This window comes from Squalius cephalus (assembly GCF_949319135.1).
Source record: "Squalius cephalus genome assembly, chromosome: 4".
NCBI classification, from domain to species: domain Eukaryota; kingdom Metazoa; phylum Chordata; class Actinopteri; order Cypriniformes; family Leuciscidae; genus Squalius; species Squalius cephalus.
In genome coordinates, this window is record NC_137125.1 from 33,094,173 (window position 1) to 33,115,727 (window position 21,555).

Here is a 21,555-nt window from a genome sequence, read left to right on the forward strand (position 1 = left end):
ATTGATACTGTACACGGAAGACAAAGAAGAAGATTATTTACTGGAGATGCCAACTAAGGATCTAAACTTCTGCAGAGGATAAAAGTGAAGCTCAAGGTACGTTAAGCACATATGTATGAAACCAGTTAGGTTAATTAGATTAGGCAGCGGGCTAACGTTAGCTGCTAGCTAGTTAGTGCTAATTGTTGAGGCTAAGTGTGGCCTGACATATTTTTGTGTTTTTCCAATAAGCGATCACAAAATCATACAATGTAATGTTAAGTACTTCATTTCAACTGAAAAGTGTCGTCAGGTGTTTAGTCTGATTGATTGCTAATGAAGGAATTGGGTTATTAAGTCTGTTTCTGTCTAGTTCGCGTGCTGGACAGTAGATTCTTTTCTACTTTAAATTAAAGGTAATGTTATGTTTTATTACTTGTCAGGACAGGGTGAGGGGGAGGAATATCACACTTGTGTTTGACTTTTAGTATTGATATCGTTAACAGAGCAATTAAGTAACGTTAGGCAAAAATAAAAACACTGAAATGGTAAGTAGCTTTAAATGAATAAACTTTGTTTTAATTATGACAGTAGTTAAAATAAACTGGGGTTTGTATGGCGAGATCGTTCAAAAGAGTAGTTAGGTTAAGAGCCAAATAAGTAGTTAATTGTCAAGGCTACCTGGGATTATATAGATGTTGGTTTTGTGAGAGATTAGAGCCTAAGTGAAAATGTTGAGTTTATGCCCTCAAGGCTAGTAAGTTAGTCAATAAATGTGATATCCTTGAGTTCTGATTTCTTGTCTTACATTGATACATACGATATCATTGTAATGCAGTGTTACATTACAATAACATTCTTATCTACTTATTGAACATGCTAGTTTAATTCTGCATGTCTCCCCATTTTCACACTATTATTTATTAAAAAAATGTTTCTCTCAGTTTGAAATGCCACCACGAATCAGCCCCCTTAAGGATGCCATGCATCATGTTGTTTCGAAGACTGACAAAACATTCAAATTAGATGTGAAGTATATCAATCCAGTGAAAGGTAAGGTGGTGTGATTTATCATTTAATATTTACCATCATATGCATGTCCTAACCATACTGCTGCCAACTATTGATGTCTTTTTGTGTATTTGGCATCCTTTATCTATAAGATTTTATTTTTGGTGAAAAAAAAAAATTCTGTATTTTGCAGGACGTGGTCTATTCGCAAAGGGTGCCTTTTGCAAAGGTGATTTTGAGTACAGGGGAGATATGATAAATGATGCAGAGCTGCAGAGAAGAACATGTTACCACGCATCCTGTGCTGCATTTATGTTTGATTTCATTTGGCGAGGGAAAACATGGTGGTAAGAAGTCAAGTTGCACCATATTCCTTATGCTAAACCAGGGTCTCTCAAACTCAGTCCTGCAGGGCCACTGTCCTGCACAGTTTAGCTCCAACCCTGATCAAACACACCTGAGCAAACTAATCAATGTCTTCAGGATCACTAGAAACTCACAGATAGGTGTGTTTGATCAGTTTTGGAGCTAAACTGTGCAGGACAGTGGCCCTCCAGGACTGAGTTTGAGAAACCCTGTGCTAAACTATAGTAAAAAAAGTAGGGCTGCACGATTATGACAAAAATCATAATTGTCGATTATTCCCTTGAAATTGTAATTGCGATTATTAATTACGATTATCACAATTTACATTGAATATATATATAGGCATATTATTATACATGTTTGCTTAAAAATTGTGAACACACACACTGTCCCCCTTTACTTAACATATTGTAAGAATATGACTAATAGTAAAGACTACTAAGAAATAAACATTAGGCCTATGCTAAAGCTATTAAATATCAGTCCCAAACTAGCTTTTGTTAATACAATGTTGGTATGAGCCACCACAGTCATTTAAAATATAAAAAATAACACAAAGTGAAAATAAAGTGCCATTTTGGGGTTAATACACTGATCTATATAGAATGTCATTATATAGATCAGTGGGTTAATATTAAAACGACAGTTACCATGGTGATACACAATACTAACAAGAACTGTTAATGAAACATGGAAACTGCTCCTGGTGAATAGAATGAAAATCATCCCTGCATGCAAATCCTTCTCAGCTAACACACGACGTACCAGTAACGTGATTTATTGGTATTTTACTTTTGTGACTTACCAATTTACAACGTAACAACGTTGCATGCTCGTAGTTTCCTTTGCACTTTATACACAGCGCGCGCCGCCGCATTTGCGCGTGCAATTGAAGAGTGTGCGCTACGAACACAGTAGCCTATAACGGCTGACATGACAGGAACGTCCGTTTTTCTGAGGTGAAAGACTTTTTATTTCAGCATACACATACGTCGCTACCTAGTAGTTCCTTCCTATTGTGCTGGGTTTCTGAAGTAGTTGTGATTTGCCTCTCACAACATGCTCTAAATGCACGCAGAGTGGATTTTTTTTTTTTTTTTTGTAATCGCGGCTTTGAACGATTACGTAATCGTGGCATCCATAATCGTAATCGCGATTAGAAATTCGATTAATTGTGCAGCCCTAAAAAAAAGACACTGATTTGGGGTGGTATATTGTAATACTTGTATTCATCCTTTTCTCATGCTTTCATATTTAAGTATTGATGCCTCAAGAGAAGATGGATCGTTTCGGCGGATCGTTATTGATGACCACAAATATCCAAATTGTAAGATGAAGAAAACTGACGTCAATGGAAAGCCTCACCTTTGTCTGTTTGCCCTGGATGACATTAAAGAAGAAGAAATTGCCTATGATTATGGAGGAGAAGACTACCCTTGGAGAACACAAGTATGTTGCAAAGCACACTGTGTACAGAATATATCATTGTTGCAACATGTTAAGCAAGTTGTTGGTTGAATCGATTATAATTTGAATCTATTAGAAATCTATGAATCTAATTATGTCTATAAATGATAAGTTAAGTTACGTTTTAGGTCAGTGTTTCTACCCCACCCCTAAAATTTATACATTTAAAGAGTGAGGTGGTACAGTCTTAGGCCACTTTTCTTTCTGCAAGTTATGTGTGGGATGCAATGGCCTTATTGCAACTTATGGGTGAAATGTAATCACAAAAATAAACTAAAGATTAACTATGTAAAATGAAGACATGTTTTAATTGTAAATGTTTTTGTATTTTTTTTTTTTTTAATTCTGAAATCATGTGGTATCTGCTTCAGATTTCTCTCTTGTGTTTCCATGTTCTAATATCTTGTCATTATGAATGTTGTCTCTTACAGATAACCAGCGTTGCCATTAAAACCAGCGCAGCGAGTGCTTCTGATCCTTCTCTCCAGTCAGAGACTCAGATGGATGATGAATCTGCTCAGATCAACTCTCCTCAACAGGTACGTTCACATTCATCACTAAAGATTTAGGTCTACTGTCTCTCTTTGTCATGGTTTAGTGATTTTTAGGCATATTTTGATGCGTATCTGGTGTAAATTAGTACATTAAACCGTGTAACGACATGTGTCCTGTAGTTTAGTGCTAGTGGAGTATTTAGGGCCAGTTTTATCCTTCACAGGGAATTATTTTCTAGGTTAATTGTTGCTTTAAAATGGACACTCACGACGTCCCCACAACACACTTTCAGTCAGTGTTTGAGTTCAAACTCATGTGTTGAATTTGATGAAACTAGTCCCCATAAGGAACTATGACATTGTGTGTGAAAGGTCCCCATGAAGGTGTGTGAAAGGTCCCCATGAAGCCGGGTTTTATCCAGATGTGTGTGAGCGCAGACAGGGGTTGACTGGACAGGAATAAATGTTTTAGATGAAGTTGATTTGTCTCTTTCTATAAAATCATGTGGTATCTGCTTCAAATTTTTCTCTTGTGTTTCCATGTTCTAATATCTTGTCATTATGAATGTTGTCTCTTACAGATAACCAGCGTTGCCATTAAAACCAGTGCAGCGAGTGCTTCTGATCCTTCTCTCCAGTCAGAGACTCAGATGGATGATGAATCTGCTCAGATCAACTCTCCTCAACAGGTACGTTCACATTCATCACTAAAGATTTAGGTCTACTGTCTCTCTTTGTCATGGTTTAGTGATTTTTAGGCATATTTTGATGCGTATCTGGTGTAAATTAGTACATTAAACCGTGTAACGACATGTGTCCTGTAGTTTAGTGCTAGTGGAGTATTTAGGGCCAGTTTTATCCTTCACAGGGATTTATTTTCTAGGTTAATTGTTGCTTTAAAATGGACACTCACGACGTCCCCACAACACACTTTCAGTCAGTGTTTGAGTTCAAACTCATGTGTTGAATTTGATGAAACTAGTCCCCATAAGGAACTATAACATTGTGTGTGAAAGGTCCCCATGAAGGTGTGTGAAAGGTCCCCATGAAGCCGGGTTTTATCCAGATGTGTGTGAGCGCAGACAGGGGTTGACTGGACAGGAATAAATGTTTTAGATGAAGTTGATTTGTCTATTTCTCTGAAATCATGTGGTATCTGCTTCAGATTTCTCTCTTGTGTTTCCATGTTCTAATATCTTGTCATTATGAATGTTGTCTCTTACAGATAACCAGCGTTGCCATTAAAACCAGCGCAGCGAGTGCTTCTGATCCTTCTCTCCAGTCAGAGACTCAGATGGATGATGAATCTGCTCAGATCAACTCTCCTCAACAGGTACGTTCACATTCATCACTAAAGATTTAGGTCTACTGTCTCTCTTTGTCATGGTTTAGTGATTTTTAGGCATATTTTGATGCGTATCTGGTGTAAATTAGTACATTAATCCGTGTAACGACATGTGTCCTGTAGTTTAGTGCTAGTGGAGTATTTAGGGCCAGTTTTATCCTTCACAGGGAATTATTTTCTAGGTTAATTGTTGCTTTAAAATGGACACTCACGACGTCCCCACAACACACTTTCAGTCAGTGTTTGAGTTCAAACTTGTGTGTTGAATATGATGAAACTAGTCCCCATAAGGAAATATAACGTTGTGTGTGAAAGGTCCTCATGAAGCTAGTTTTAATCAAGATGTGTGTGTGAGCAAGGTTTGCTGGACAGGAATAATTGTTTTTTTTTCTGGCAAAGGTGTGTCTAGCCCAGATGATTCTCTTTAACCGGCGCAGGGAAGGAGTGGTTTCGAGCATGCCTTTGTCTGCATTTCTATCAAGAGACACTTCTGATCCACATGAGGATGTGGACTGGGCACTCTCTGAAGTGGAAAACAATCTCTGCAGACACTTCACAAGGGTTATCGCAAGGGGGAAGCGTGGTCGACCAGTTCCAATTCTTCTGACTTCAAAAATGCTATGTGCCTTAGAACTCCTTGTTAAGCAGAGAGAGGCTTGTGGGGTTCTGAAAGACAATTCCTATATGTTTGCAAGACCAGAAGCCATGACATATTTTCGAGGGTCAGACTGCCTCCGTGGCTTTGCAAAGGTGTGTGACGCAAAGTGTCCCAAGTCACTGACATCTACAAGACTGCGAAAGCATGCCGCAACCCTTTCAACAGTGCTGAATATGACTGACACCGAGATGGACCAGCTGGCAAACTTTCTTGGACACGACATAAGAATCCATCATGAGTTCTATCGACTCCCTGAGAAGACCCTGCAACTTGCCAAGATCAGCAAAGTTCTAATGGCTCTTGAGCAAGGAAGATTAGCTGAGTTCCATGGCAAGAACTTGGATGAAATTGGGATAGATCCTGATGGTGTGGTATTTTATTTGACTTTTGTTTGATTTTCTGTTTACCATCTATTAGGGGTGTAACGATACACGTATTCGTATTGAACTGTTTGGTACGATGCTTTCGGTTCTGTGTTCGGTACGCATTTTCAAACCGAACGGTTCGTTGGACCATTTTTCCTGCCGACCAAAATTTCGTTATTTCAAATGTAGGCGGGTCGCGTGTGGCAAGCGCTCTCGTTATGTAAGAGACGCCGGCGCGACCACAACATTGTCCAACGTCAAATGGCAAACGTAATGCAAGCGGAATGAAACTGCTCGTTATTGTGTGGTTGACGGACCGTTTATCAGTTTGGACCAGTGCAGCGCGAGCTGATCATGATCATACGACACTGTTACTACACAGCGCTAATAAGAGATCCAGTAAAGAAATCATTTGAATTCGCCACAGAAGTAATAACATCGCTGAGAGATCTTGTGAGAAACATTCACATTTCTCCATTATTAACGGTTCAAACAGCTCTGACGTGGAAACCAGGAGAAACATTGTGCCATAAATGAACTATCCGGTGTCCACAGATGGATTTACCATGGATTTACTGTAGTAACACTAACTGCAACCATGGAAGTTTGGCAGGAATAGTAGGCTATAATGCCTTCAAGTAACATTACGTTGGTTTTATTTTGACATTAAAATAAACTCGATATTACAACAGAAACGTTTAACTCTCTCTTTTCCAGCACTTTAGACACAGTTGCTCCGTTGCGCTTAAAGAAGATTAAAGAAAATAGTCCAACGCCGTGGTACAACGAGCACACTCAGGCCCTTAAGAGAGCAGCCAGAAAAATGGAGCGCAACTGGAAGAAAACAAAACTAGAGGTATTTCGCATTTCATGGAAGGAGAGCTCAATTACTTACAGAGAGGCTTTAAAAGCTGCTAGATCTGCTTATTTTTCAACCCTATTAGAAGAAAATAAACATAATCCTAGGTATTTATTTGAAACGGTGGCTAAACTAACGAAAAATAAAGCTTCAAGCACCGAAGTTTCCAAGCAACACAGCAGTAATGATTTTATGAACTTCTTCACTTATAAGATTGATAATATCAGGGACAAAATTATAACTATGCAAACGTCTACTACAGTATCGCATCAGGCAGTGCATTGTAGTCTCCCTGAGGAAAAATTGGATTAATTCGTTGATATAGGAGAGGAAGAATTTACTAAACTCATTAAATCATCTAAATCTACAACATGTATGTTAGACCCTATACCTACAACATGTATGTTAGACCCTATACCAACTAAGCTACTGAAAGAAATACTTCCAGAGGTCATAGATCCTCTTCTTAATATCATTAATTCGTCTTTGTCTCTAGGATACGTACCAAAAACCTTTAAGCTGGCTATGATTAAACCGCTTGTTAAAAAAACGCAACTTGATCCTACAGAATTAGTCAATTATAGGCCGATCTCGAATCTACCTTTTCTGTCAAAGATATTAGAAAAGGCAGTATCCTCACAACTGTGTTCCTTTCTTGAAAGAAATGATATCTGCGAGGATTTCCAGTCAGGATTTAGACCGTACCATAGTACCGAGACAGCTCTCGTTAGAGTCACAAATGATTTGCTCTTATCATCCGATCGTGGTTGTATCTCTCTATTAGTGTTACTCGATCTTAGTGCTGCATTTGACACCATTGACCACAACGTTCTTTTAAATAGATTAGAACATTATGTTGGCATTAGTGGAAATGCACTAGCATGGTTTAAATCATACTTATCTGACCGTTATCAGTTTGTAGCAGTAAATGATGAGATGTCTCATCGATCACAAGTTCAGTATGGCGTACCACAAGGCTCAGTACTAGGACCGCTGCTGTTCACTCTGTACATGCTACCATTAGGAGAAATCATTAGGAAACATGGCATTAGCTTTCACTGTTATGCCGATGATACTCAGCTCTATATTTCTTCAAAACCTAACGAAACTTATCAATTCACAAAATGAACGGAATGCATAGCGGATATAAAAAAATTGGATGACTCGTAATTTCCTACTTCTAAATTCTGAAAAAACAGAGTTTCTAATTATTGGACAAAAAACTTCCTCACGTAATAACCTAGAATACTGTCTAACACTTGATGGCTGCTCTGTTAAGTCTTCGTCGTCGGTTAGGAACCTGGGTGTGCTCTTTGATACCAATCTTTCATTTGAAAGTCACGTGTCTAGTATCTGTAAAACTGCATTTTTCCATTTAAAAATATATCTAAATTACACCATATGCTCTCATTGACAAATGCGGAACAATTAGTTCATGCGTTCATGACCTCAAGGCTAGATTATTGTAATGCTCTACTGGGTGGTTGCCCTGCACGCTTAATAAACAAACTACAGCTGGTTCAAAACGCAGCAGCTCGAGTTCTTACTAGAACCAGGAAGTATGACCATATTAGCCCGGTTCTGTCAAAACTGCATTGGCTCCCTATTAAACATCGCATCAATTTTAAAATATTGCTGATCACTTACAAAGCACTAAATGGTTTAGCTCCGCAGTACTTGAGCGAGCTCTTAACGCATTATAGTCCGTCACGTCTATTGCGTTCTCAAAATTCCGGCCAGTTACTAATACCTAGAATATCAAAATCGACTGCTGGCGGTAGATCCTTTTCCTATTTAGCACCAAAACTCTGGAACAGTCTTCCTACCATTGTCCGGGAAGCAGACACACTCTGTCAGTTCAAAGCTAGACTAAAGACACATCTCTTTGACCTAGCTTTCACATAATACATTATAGACTTCTATAATTTAATGTTAGGCTGCATATACTAGGTCAGCCGGAACCGGGAACACTTCCCAAAAATCCTGATGTACTCGTTACATCATGAGAAGAATGGCATCTACGCTAATTTTAGTGTCTGTGTTTATCCCGAGGTTTTCCTGCAGCCTGCCGGATCCAGGCCGTATCCAGATCTGACGAATGACTTTCGCCTGGACCGATGACAACGCAGTGCTGAAGTGCCAACTAGTCTCTCCCTATGGAGGATCCCACTACCACTCTACAGATAAGGCGTTGTCGGGAAAATTCGTTTCGCGTTCCTACCCCAAAGCAACAAAATAAAATAAAATTCTTTATCAAAATTTATAAGGAAAGACAAGTACTTTGTTTAGGCTTGGCTTGTAGGGAATTCCTAACCTGCGTATATTCAAACGCACATAACTATAGAACCCATTCTAAATGCGCATGTGAACGCCATCAGCGTTTCTCACAGGTTCGCGTTTAAAGTCTGTGTAGAGGGAATGGTGTCGTCTTAGCGGCTACATTGCTTGATCGTTGCGACGGAAGCAAATCAATCAAAACTAACTTTAGATGGAAATAACTTAACTCTGCTGTAAAGCCGAAACGATCTCTGTTACCTTAAATTATAAGCTTATCTCTGTAAAGCTGCTTTGAGACAATCTACATTGTTAAAAGCGCTATATAAATGAAGATGACTTGACTTGACATTGTAAATACAATTGCTGCCCTCAAATGTTAATCTGAACTAAAATAAACCTTTGTTTATAACTACTACAATATTACATTTCACTTTTTCCAAGGAGCGTTTTGTTTTATATGCTCCTAAGAAGAGTCAATTATAGCTCCAGAATTGCTCAAAGTAAAAAAAAATCATACTTTATGATGTTAGTTTTAATAAAAAAAAGAATAAAAAAATTAAATCAAGGAAATTACTCTGGCATTTTTTTTCTTTTTGCTGTATCAAAAACGTACCGAACCGTGACACAAGTGTATCGTATTGAACTGAAACGTAAATTTTGTGAACCGTTACACCCCTACCATCTATTCATATACCAGGTGTTTACGATCCATTATATACCATTGTTAAGCTGTACTTTGAACTTCCACAGAAACGTTATTGACTGTGATGAGGAAGATGGGAGCATACAAGAGGGACACTGTTCATCTACTGTTGACGGTTTGTATTACTGTCAAAATACACTACTACATTTTGCAGTTATTCATAATTTTCAGTCACGTAACTTGTGAAGACCTGACAGACAAAAATATTGTTCTAACATCATAGCCAACATTAAAGAAGATGCTTCAGTATGCTGAACAAATGTTTTTTTTTTTTGACGAAACGGCTCATTGTGTAATGAATCAAATGCCTCCAAGCTATTCTTCAACTAAATTACACTAAACATTCATTCTGGAGTGAATATTTTTTTGTGAGTTTACTACCATAAAAAATATATTTCATAGGAGAAACTTGTACATTTTTCATTTTTCATAAAACACTAGCTGATCTGCTCTCTTCTCGTGTTGGTTGTGTCATGGCACAAAACGAATCATGTCAGATGATTAAGACATGAAATAAAATGGTTATACTCAATTTACTTGCACTTATATTTGATTAAATGTCTGCTGGAAAGATGTAGTTCAATTATACTTGCAATAATGAACAATTGCACAGGTTTAGGGTTTATTGTACTTTAATGATTTTAAATAATTAGTGCATAAGTGTGACAAATAACAGTGTATTGTCAGCATTCTATAGTACATTTAAATTGTATCTTTCTGAAAATGTTGAACTTTGATTATTTTCCATAGAACCATCAGCAGAGGTGGCACTTCCTCCTACCAAGAGGAATGACATGCCGCCACCACCCAAGAGACCCAGACCACCATCAGATGAAGAGATGCCTACAGGAGCCAGTGCTGTGAGGCCTTCTTCCAAAGGTGAACTCTTTACACATTTCTTAGACTAAATTAGACCCTTTAGGAGCACTTTAACACCCAGATCTCAGACCAGGGGCCTCATTTATAAAACTGTGCGTAGGAACCTTACTAAAAGTGTACGTGCGCCCGAAAGCCAAAAATGGCGTACGCAAAAAAATATTCAGACTTATAAAACCGTGCGTACGCCAGAACCTGCGCAGAATTCACTTTATAAATCCCAGTCAGCGGAAGATTGTGCGTACATGCGTCTCCACCCGAAATAACCATATGTGGAGCTTACGACGCCTAGTTTTACTATGCAGATCCTCATCTACATATCATTTGACTACATAACTGAGGGAAGGAGGTTGTTCCCCAAAATCTCGCAATACATGGCCCCAGTCATCCTCTCCTTAATACAGTGCAGTCGCCCTGTCCCATGTGCAGAAAAACACCCCCAAAGCATGATGCTACCACCCCCATGCTTCACAGTAGGGATGGTGTTCTTGGGATGGTACTCATCATTCTTCTTCCTCCAAACACGTTTAGTGGAATTATGACCAAAAAGTTCTATTTTGGTCTCATCTGACCACATGACTTTCTCCCATGACTCCTCTGGATCATCCAAATGGTCATTGGCAAACTTAAGACGGGCCTTGACATGTGCTGGTTTAAGCAGGGGAACCTTCCGTGCCATGCATGATTTCAAACCATGACGTCTTAGTGTATTACCAACAGTAACCTTGGAAACGGTGGTCCCAGCTCTTTTTAGGTCATTGACCAGCTCCTCCCGTGTAGTTCTGGGCTGATTTCTCACCTTTCTTAGGATCATTGAGACCCCACGAGGTGAGATCTTGCATGGAGCCCCAGTCCGAGGGAGATTGACAGTCATGTTGCTCAGGAACCCATCTGTAGTTGTTTAGAGGGTTACTTGGTTGATGCTAGAATCTACTAGGTGTTTTGTGGCACTAGTAGGAACTGTAGCTGTTCTAAAAATGAAAACACCGAATCAGTAATAACTAGCCTAACCCCTGGAGCAGTTTGAGTGGATGGATGCATAAAAATAACTTGCAGCCAAGACATTGATCCTAATATATTTTCCTTTTCTCCAATGATCATTTCAGGCCAAGTGACTGAATGTAAAAATCCCTGATTGACAGTGTAATTCTATTTATAGGTAGAGTGCAAATTAATTTCTCTTGCAATATAGATGCTGACATAAATACTAGGGCTGCCCTCGACTAAAGTTTTTTTTTTCTAGTCGACTAGTAGTCGTTCATTAAGCTATTAGTCAACTAATCGTATTTTTATATTAATAAGCCATAACTCATAATAATGAGCCTTTAATTGCCTATATAATACATAGCCTAATTAGCGATCAAGCGCACACTTAAAGTTCCGCAGCGCACCGGCAAAAATAATGATTGAGTGTGTCTTGTGTCAGAAGGAGACTGTCTAAACAAACATTGTTATAATTTATTGATATTCTCGGCTGCAGAGATTAAGTCGATGATACAGACTCGTCATCTCCGCAGTGACTCGCATTTCATACGGATTACATAATCTGAGTATTTATTTTCCACTTGAATTGATTCGTTTAAAAGCAGACATTTCAAGCTTTCTATAGATATATTTCTCACGTGTGTGTGTGTGTGAGGCAGGGTGGGAATTATGTAATTTTAGGGGCAAGGCCATTTGGCCTCCACCTTTTCTTTTTTTTTTAGGGGCACCAAGGCCATATGACAGGGCACAAAGGCCATTGAGTACAATTCGATGGTTTTCCCATTCAGATTGATACCATAACATCCTAATTTGGAATAAGACATGGATTATGACTTTTTTAATAAAAAAAAACATTTTTTAATGAGAGAGAGAGAGAGAGCGCCATTACATCCAGAAGGTATACACCCTCACACAACAATAGAAACAACATAAATGCCAATAAAAGCATTCAGAAACAACACAAATGCCAATAAAAGCATTCAAAATATTCATTCAGTCCTCTATATCATGTGAGTGTGAGAGAGAGAACCATTCCATCCAGAAGGTATACACCCTCACAATCATTATTGCTCAGCGCTCAACGCAGTTTGCTTCGCGCTCCACTCAAATCGCCCCCCGCTCGCTCCAAAAAAGGAAAAAAATCTACATGTATATCACTTGTAGCGGTCCCCAAGCTTTTATGCGCCACAGATCGGTTTATTATCAGACAATATTTTCACGGACCGGCCTTAAAGGTGTGGCGGATAAATACAACAAAATAAATTGATACGAACGGCATAAAACCTGGGGTATTTTTTTTAGCCTATAATAATAAACGTGAATCCAATGTGTGGGCCTACTAGCAACTTTATTAGCAGCATCCTCTAACATCGCGCCTAAAAACAACTGAGAAAGTCTGAACACAAACAAAATGCCCCCAAAAGAAAAGAATCTCTATGTTTTCGGTGCTGATGCGATGTAAGGGTGGCGCTGCTGCCAATAAAGCACCTAAAAGCTGTCACAACGAACCGGCAAAATTAATGATTATGAATATGTAAAATATAGCAGGAGACATTTTAATTGTTTACTAATAAACCAGTTTTTTTTTTTTTTATGTCTGTGTCGGCTGGAAAGATGCTGACTCGCGATCTTCGCAGTAGTGAACGCGCCAGAGAGAATTGCACAATTCATACGGATTACATAAGAGAGAAGTCTGTTTTCTTTCGTTTTGAATTGTTCTGTTTAAAAGTAGACATTTCAAGCTTTATATATATGTCTCAGGTCTGTGAGGCAAGTAGGCTATACTTGTCTGTAACATTGTGTTTTTTTTTTGTGTGAAATAAATTTCTAAATAAATGCGACTTATAGTCCAGTGCGACTTAGGCTAGGCCTATACTGTATGTGTTTTTTCTTCTTCATGGCGCATTTTTTGACTGTTGCGATTTATACTCCGGAGCGACTTATTAATAGTAGGCTACATAATGGTTTTGAGTTTTTGAACTCCATTATTGAGCTGAGTTTTGACTGAAAATAGTCTACTGTTGATGACTGTGCAAGACAGATGGATTCAGGGTCAGGCTTGACTAAGCATGCTTCAGACTCGTGGTGTGAGCGGAGCGAAACTGGAGCGGGAAATAGGGCGACGCTCTGTCCTTTTGAAATTGCCGCTCTGCGCTCTGTCCAAGATCCGCCCGCTCGCGCTCCCCGCTCGCTCCCGCTCCACTCCGCTCACATGCTCTGCTTTATACATGGAACTTGGACAGGGCCAGGGCACACAGGCCACTGTGGCCGTACGATGATTTTTTTTTCACGGGGCATGAAGGCCAAAGTGTAGGGCAACGGCGGCCGTGGCCGCGGTATAATTCCCACCCTGGTGTGAGGCGAGTATACGCTGAGTTTCGGCTCATTTCTGTGATGCTCAAGTTCACTGAGACAGCAGAAAGCACATCCTGATTGTTTTCATTATTTTACAAAGCACAACATTTTGTAGTTATTGTGAGTTTACAGAAATAAGAGTTGAACCTTTACAGTTTGCATTACTCTGTCCTTTTATTCATACAGATAAGAGTATTGAAAGTTAAATGATCGCGCCGGCGCCTGTATGTCCTGCGACTAACCGACTAATAAAAGACCTAATAAATAATAATAATAAAAGACCTAATAAATAATAATAATAATAGTCGCTTTGGTGCATTTCTCACATCACTATTTACATTTGCACAACAGTTCAACCTCCACAACATTTAGTCATTTGTGCACATCATAGTAGCAGTTTCTCATTCCTTCCAACAAACTGCAAATGCTTTTGGACATGCATCTATTGCTTTCATACAACTCTCTGCTGTTTTATAACATTATCATTTGCTTATGTCATGTCAGTCAAAATTAACTATACTTGTGAATGCTGAATAGTCATTCCATATAAAACTAATAGTCCTCATTTCATTGCTTGAGTCATTACATACAAAAATGTTGAACTAGTTATCAAAATCTGTCAAGCAAATTTTACACTTTTTTTTTAATTATTATTATTATTATTATTATTTTTCTGAAAATGCCTCCTAAATTGAATAATTTCTCTCAGGTGAATCTCAGCTTTCACTGATGAGGAACATCTGGATGTGCATGAATGATTACAGTACTATGTACTGTATGTTGTATGTTCAGTTCCAATATGTACTGCAATATTGTTTACAGTTGTGCATAGCTCTATGCATAGCTGTATTTATTTCATTTGCACAATGCTGTGAACAAATTAGAATTGCAAAGAGCATATGCAGTAAAAATGTGAAACATACATATTCAGTGTCTTGTACTCTGTTACCTCACTAAATACAGTAATGTGTAACTTTACTGTATTTTTCAAATGGCTGTTCAAATAGTATATAGTGCTATCTTGAGCATGTTCAGGTAGTGTCACCAAGATCTGACTTTTTTGCAATGGAAAACATTTACAGAATAAACTGTCATAATGAAAACATAACCAAGCCATTTGACTATCTTGTTGTAACGATCACCAGCTGGAGTTGCCCTTGAGAGCCACCAGAGGGCACTCCACATAAGACTATCATCCACTCTCAAACTACATTTCCCAGAACTCACTGCCTGGACTCATTATCACTTCACTGATCACTTTCACCTGTACCTCATTCACTGATTGCATTCACCTGTGTCTCATCATCCTGTTAGTCTCAGTCTATATATACCTTGTTCATTCATTCACTCACCGCGAAGTCTTGTTAAGTGTTACACTGCATTTCTGAGCGTTTCCCTGGTTTTCTTGTTTCTTGGTTTTTGATATCTTGCCCTGTTCCCTGGATTACTCTCTTGCCTCTGGTCCCTGCCTGTTTGTTGGTTTTGTTTGTTTCTTCGTTTTGACTGCCTGCCTGTGTATGACCCTAACCTGTACATTGGATTACGCCTCTGGATTTCCCCAGCCAATAAAGCTGCATTTGGATCTAACCTTCGTGTCTCCGAGCAGTCCGTAACAGAAGACTTCGCCGCACCCAGATCCAGCAGCTATGACCTCCAGGAATCCAGCAGTACGGATCTCGCCTGATCTTCCCAGCATGAGCCGGGAGTTCGCTGGACAGATCGCGGCCTTGGCCCTGGATAGCCTCGATCTGTTTCAGTACACCTGGGGGTTTGTTCCTCTCGCTGCCTCTTGCTCTCTGGGTGATGAGGCAATTAAGTTGTGTTACCGGCTGGGGGCTAAGGAGGTCGACCCGAGGGAGCTCCCCGATCTCTCCGGTCTGGATTGGAGAGAGGCACTCTCCAGATGTCTGGAGAGCTTCCTTCCGTGGCACCCCATGTCACCGTCTGCACTTCACGCCAGTCCAGCCGAGCCCGCACTTCACGCCAGTCCAGCCGAGCCCGCACTTCACGCCAGTCCAGCCGAGCCCGCACTTCACGCCAGTCCAGCCGAGCCCGCACTTCACGCCAGTCCAGCCGAGCCCGCACTTCACGCCAGTCCAGCCGAGCCCGCACTTCACGCCAGATCTGCCGAAGCCAAGGCAGTATGCGTCATGCCCGCCGCGCCTGAGACAGCAAGCGACATGCCAGCCAAGCTAGAGCCTTCACCGCTGGTCCCGTCCAGCACAGAGCCCTCTTCACCGCTGGTCCCGTCCAGCACAGAGCCCTCTTCACCGCTGGTCCCGTCCAGCACAGAGCCCTCTTCATCGCTGGTCCCGTCCAGCTCAGAGCCCTCTTCGCCGCTGGTCCCGCCCAGCTCAGAGTCCTCTTCATCGCTGGTCCTGCCCAGCTCAGAGTCCTCTTCGCCACTGGTCCTGCCCAGTTCAAAGCCCTCGCCGCCGCTGGTCCCGTCAAGCTCAGAGCGCGCTGATCCTGATCCAGAGACTGAGCTTCACGTCACTTCTGCCGACCCAGAGACTGAGCTTCACGTCACTTCTGCCGACCCAGAGACTGAGCTTCACGTCACTTCTGCCGACCCAGAGACTGAGCTTCACGTCACTTCTGCCGACCCAGAGACTGAGCTTCACGTCACTTCTGCCGACCCAGAGACTGAGCTTCACGTCACTTCTGCCGACCCAGAGACTGAGCTTCACGTCACTTCTGCCGATCCAGAGACTGAGCTTCACGTCACTTCTGCCGATCCAGAGACTGAGCTTCACGTCACGTCTGCCGATCCAGAGACTGAGCTTCACGTCACGTCCGCCCGTCAAGAGTCTCATCCCGCCGAGACTGAATCTGTTCCTGAGCCTGAATCTGATCCTGATACTGAGCCTGAATCTGTTCCTCTTCCTCGTTCTGCGCCTGTGTCTTCGGACAAGATGGCCGACTCCACGCCTGTGTCTTCGGACAAGATGGCCGAATCGACGCCTGTGTCTTCGGACAAGATGGCCGACTCCACGCCTGTGTCTTCGGACAAGATGGCCGACTCCACGCCTGTGTCTTCGGACAAGATGGCCGACTCCACGCCTGTGTCTTCGGACAAGATGGCCGACTCCACGCCTGTGTCTTCGGACAAGATGGCCGACTCCACGCCTGTGTCTTCGGACAAGATGGCCAACTCCACGCCTGTGTCTTCGGACAAGATGGCCGAAACCACGCCTGTGTCTTCGGACAAGATGGCCACCGCCAAGCCAGTGTCTCAGGACAAGATGGTCTCAGCCGAGCCAGTGTCTTCGGACAAGATGGCTGCCGCCGAGCCAGTGTCTCCGGACAAGATGACCACTGCCACGTCGCCTGAGCCCCCAACAGAGATGGCCGCCGACACGCCTGAACCTGAGCCCTCAGCAGAGATAGCCGCTGCCACGGTGTCTGTTTCTGTCCCTGTGCCGGTGTCTGTTCCTCCGCCCTGGCCGCCTGCACAGCCTGCTCCGCCCTGGCCGCCTGCACAGCCTGCTCCGCCCTGGCCGCCTGCACAGCCTGCTCCGCCCTGGCCGCCTGCACAGCCTGCTCCGCCCTGGCCGCCTGCACAGCCTGCTCCGCCCTGGCTGCCTGCACAGCCTGCTCCGCCCTGGCCGCCTGCACAGCCTGCTCCGCCCTGGCCGCCTGCACAGCCTGCTCCGCCCTGGTCACCTGCACAGCCTGCTCCGCCCTGGCCTTCCGCCCTGCCGGAGTCTTCAGGTCCCCTTCCGCTGCACGGGCATGGCCCTCCATCCCGCCCCCGGGTCCGCCTCCGCTCCACCTCCCTCCTGGACAGTTTTAGGAGCGTCTGGAATCCGCTCCTTAAAGGGGGGGCTATGTAACGATCACCAGCTGGAGTTGCCCTTGAGAGCCACCAGAGGGCACTCCACATAAGACTATCATCCACTCTCAAACTACATTTCCCAGAACTCACTGCCTGGACTCATTATCACTTCACTGATCACTTTCACCTGTACCTCATTCACTGATTGCATTCACCTGTGTCTCATCATCCTGTTAGTCTCAGTCTATATATACCTTGTTCATTCATTCACTCACCGCGAAGTCTTGTTAAGTGTTACACTGCATTTCTGAGCGTTTCCCTGGTTTTCTTGTTTCTTGGTTTTTGATATCTTGCCCTGTTCCCTGGATTACTCTCTTGCCTCTGGTCCCTGCATGTTTGTTGGTTTTGTTTGTTTCTTCGTTTTGACTGCCTGCCTGTGTATGACCCTAACCTGTACATTGGATTACGCCTCTGGATTTCCCCAGCCAATAAAGCTGCATTTGGATCTAACCTTCGTGTCTCCGAGCAGTCCGTAACACTTGTTCATAAACAATGGTGTCAGGACTTTTCATCTTGATGACACTGACACTTTCATTGACATGAATACTTGCTTTTGAGGAATGAGCTATCCATTTTGAGCAAGTGATACGCTTTTGCAGGTTATCAACTAGGTTTTGCAGTTTGTACTAATTGTTCTGAGAACTGCTTTAACTGTTGTGCAAATGTAAATAGTGATGTGAGAAATGCACCAAAGCGACTGAGAAAAACTGTAATAACCAGACCTAATAAATACTGATAATAGGATTCAGAACTTCGGATTGGAATTCCAGCACACACTTTATCATTTCAATTGTTTTTTCTGTCCACTTTTAGGTAAAAGTACCCAGAAGACACCCTGGCAGCAGACAGAGGTGCAGGCGGTGGAAAGGCACATGAAGCGATTCATCACATTCATCACATCGTTCATTGTACAAGCAAAGAGCGACTGTGACAAATGTTTAAAAGCTGAACCAGAAGCACTGAAGAACCGCGATTTGAAGACCGTAAAGTTTTACATTTATTAGTAGTGAATAAATGTGTTGAAGCTCAATTAGTAGTAGATTTTGTTTTATTTTTTATAAGTATCAGGTGAATGAGTAGCAGCTGATGCTGGGAGGTTGGCCGAAAAAATTACAATTATAGAAAGAATAGTTTGAAGTGGAAAGGTTTAAATGTTTGACCTGTGGGTATGAAATGGGTTGGAAAATATCCAGACAATAATTCATTACTTGCATGCAGTCCTTTGTTGCAGTGAAAAAGTTCTCCATTCACATATAATCCACTTCAATCACACTAATATTCCAATCAATTGTAAGAACAATCAATCGATCCAAACAAATATTCTGCATGTTGAGGAGATGATTACAAGCACAACACTAGGGCCTGGTTTCACAGACAGGATTTAGATTAAACCAGGATTAGGCCTTTAGTTCAGTTAGGACATTTAAGTAGCTTTTATAAACGTGTCTTAGAAATAAGCATTACTGGTGTGCATCTTGAGACAAAACAATGGCACTTGGACACAAAGGACTTAATTTAAGATGTGCTTTCAGTTAAAACGGCTTAAACACACACTTTAGTCTGAGACTATCTTAAGGCTGGTCTGTGAAACTGGCCATAGGTGTTCTATGCAAGAGTGAAGCTTGGTTGTAGATTGAACCCATTTTTTTTAAGGGCAAATGGACAAATGCAATCTGAGGAATTACTTCGTATAAATGCCTATTATTTGTCATTAGTAATATATTTCTTGTTCTATCTAGGTCCCCACAAATCAAAAGGGGAAGTTGTGTGAATTATGCAAATTAAGTCCCCACAAATCAAATAGGAGGTTGTGTGAATTATGCAAATTAGGTCCCCACAAATCTAATGGGAGGTTGTGTGAATTATGCAAATATTATGCAAAGTTGGTCCCTATAAGACATGTCAACTCGATTTTTCAAAAGTCCCCATAACGCATGGTCAAATCATTACTTCATCAATTCAGATATCTGAAGGCGTGTATAAGTTATCAAAGCTATGGTAAGTATCCCTAATTTTTTTTATACCTCTAGAACCTTTAGAAAGGGTGGTCCCCACAAGTGATGATCATAAAGTTGGTCCCCATTCAGCATGGAAACCAGTATGTGTGTGTGTGTGTGTGTGTGTGTGTGTGTGTGTGTGTGTGTGTGTTAGCAGCTCCGATTACCTCACACAGACAAGCACTAAAATGGAAGAACATTCCTTTTATGTTTAAACTGGAGTCAGACAATAATGGAGAGACTCAACAAGAAGTGACAATATGTAGAATACAACAGGACGTTTCTGAATTCTTAGTTGATGAATTTATGTTGCTGATGTGTAGTTAACTATCTTCAATTAGCATATTCTGTCATGATAATCTAAAAAATTGCTTGTGTGGGAACTGTTGTAAGATGCCTACAGAGTGACATGCTATTGCATTTGTGTTACGTACTGTATTGCATGTGAAAAGACGGATGCAACAGCTTGAGCAGACTCACAAATGGCTGGCTGGCCACGATAAAAGGCCACTCTAAAATGTATAGTTTTACTGTATTGGGGGGGTCCGAAAACCAGTCAGTCTAAGGCACACCTGTGCAATAAGCATGCTGTCTAATCAGCGTCTTGATATGCCACACCTGTGAGATGGATGGATTATCTCGGCAAAGGAGAAGTGCTCACTAACACAGATTTAGACAGAAATAGGCCTTTTGTGTACATAGAAAAAGTCTTAGATCTTTGAGTTCAGCTCATGAAAAATGGGGGCAAAAACAAAAGTGTTTCGTTTATAATTTTGTTCAGTGTAGATATATATTGTTCAGTGTAACTAATTTAATTTTGTTCAGGGTAACTAATTTATCATCAACAATATGATTGCAGTTCATTATTTATTTGAAGTGTTTATTGTAGTATAGTTGTATTTGTGCATAAATAACTAATTGATTTCGTCTTTTCAGAAAATGAATACAGCAATATTTTATTGGAAAGGGCAATAGGAAGAGTGAAGAGTTAGCTCTATGTGATGAGAGTGAGGATGAGTTAGCCAAATGATAGGGATTAAATAATAGGGATCTACTTATTTTTGGTTTGCATGAGCTCCAAGTATATAAATCTATCAATTTCCCAAAAAAAATTTGCAATTAAATAGAAAATAAAATCACAATTTTATAGAAATGTGAGCATTTTCCATTGTGGTTTCCCTAAATTACCCCCCCCCCCCCCCCTTTATTTTTTCAAAAATATTTTTTGATTTGTATGATTGAAGCTATTTCAAGTAATTAAAAACTTATTTGAAAAATATTTCATGGCTAGAACATAATGCATATCATAGAGGGTTAAATGGCATCATCCATTGATCAAGTTTTGATCAATTTGATATAATGTGCCTTATATTGGCATGATGTATTAAACATCTGTTGGTGAGGAGGTGTTGTAAGTGTGCCTATGTTTTCTTACCTGTCCATAGAAAGCTGGGCCACCAGCGTCACGTCTGTGTTATCTAAGGTTGGTTCATACTCATAGTGCAGGAAATAGACGTGTGTGCGGTGCACAGTAAAGCGCTCCCGACGAAACTCGTAACATGGGTCATCTTCATCCAGCTCGGATAGGGTCTTTTGGAGCTGCAGGAATATTAGGAAAACAAGTGTTATTCTTTCATGCTGCCGGAACAAAGAAATCATTGCAGACCTTTAAAAGTTGCAGTTGAAGTTGGCAACATGAAGCACAGTGATAAAACTCACATTCTCTGAGTTGTGGTCTGTTTCACTGGGACAGCCAAAGAGCTCGCGCCTCAGCAGATTCCCATCATACTCCAGGAATGTCAGATAGAGATTCCTGAAGAACTCCACGTGTTTGTTCTTAACACGCAGTTTCTTCGGCGAGTTCCAGTGAATCACCTGAAGTTCAGAAATGTGGGAAATTATATGAATCAACCCTTTGCTTGATTTGGTATCTTGTTGTTTCTTTCAATATTAAGCACATACACTATATGTATATTTTATA

At 41.1% G+C, this 21,555-nt stretch overlaps 1 protein-coding gene and 1 long non-coding RNA gene across 2 annotated transcripts in view; one reads left to right on the forward strand and one right to left on the reverse strand.

Moving 5' to 3' along the window:
* large1 (LARGE xylosyl- and glucuronyltransferase 1) overlaps positions 1–21,555 on the reverse strand; it is a 96,885-nt gene that overhangs the window by 10,473 nt on the left and 64,857 nt on the right. Inside the window, exons 10-11 of the mRNA XM_079868895.1 lie at positions 21,294–21,449; positions 21,010–21,173 (exon numbers count right to left, since the gene is read on the reverse strand). Coding sequence (XP_079725021.1) covers positions 21,010–21,173; positions 21,294–21,449 — 320 coding nt within the window. The remainder of the gene's footprint in view (positions 1–21,009; positions 21,174–21,293; positions 21,450–21,555) is intronic.
* LOC307157142 lies at positions 9,609–18,607 on the forward strand. The gene is made up of 3 exons (XR_013820879.1): positions 9,609–9,639; positions 10,275–10,403; positions 18,391–18,607. It is a non-coding gene; the product is annotated as an uncharacterized lncRNA (long non-coding RNA).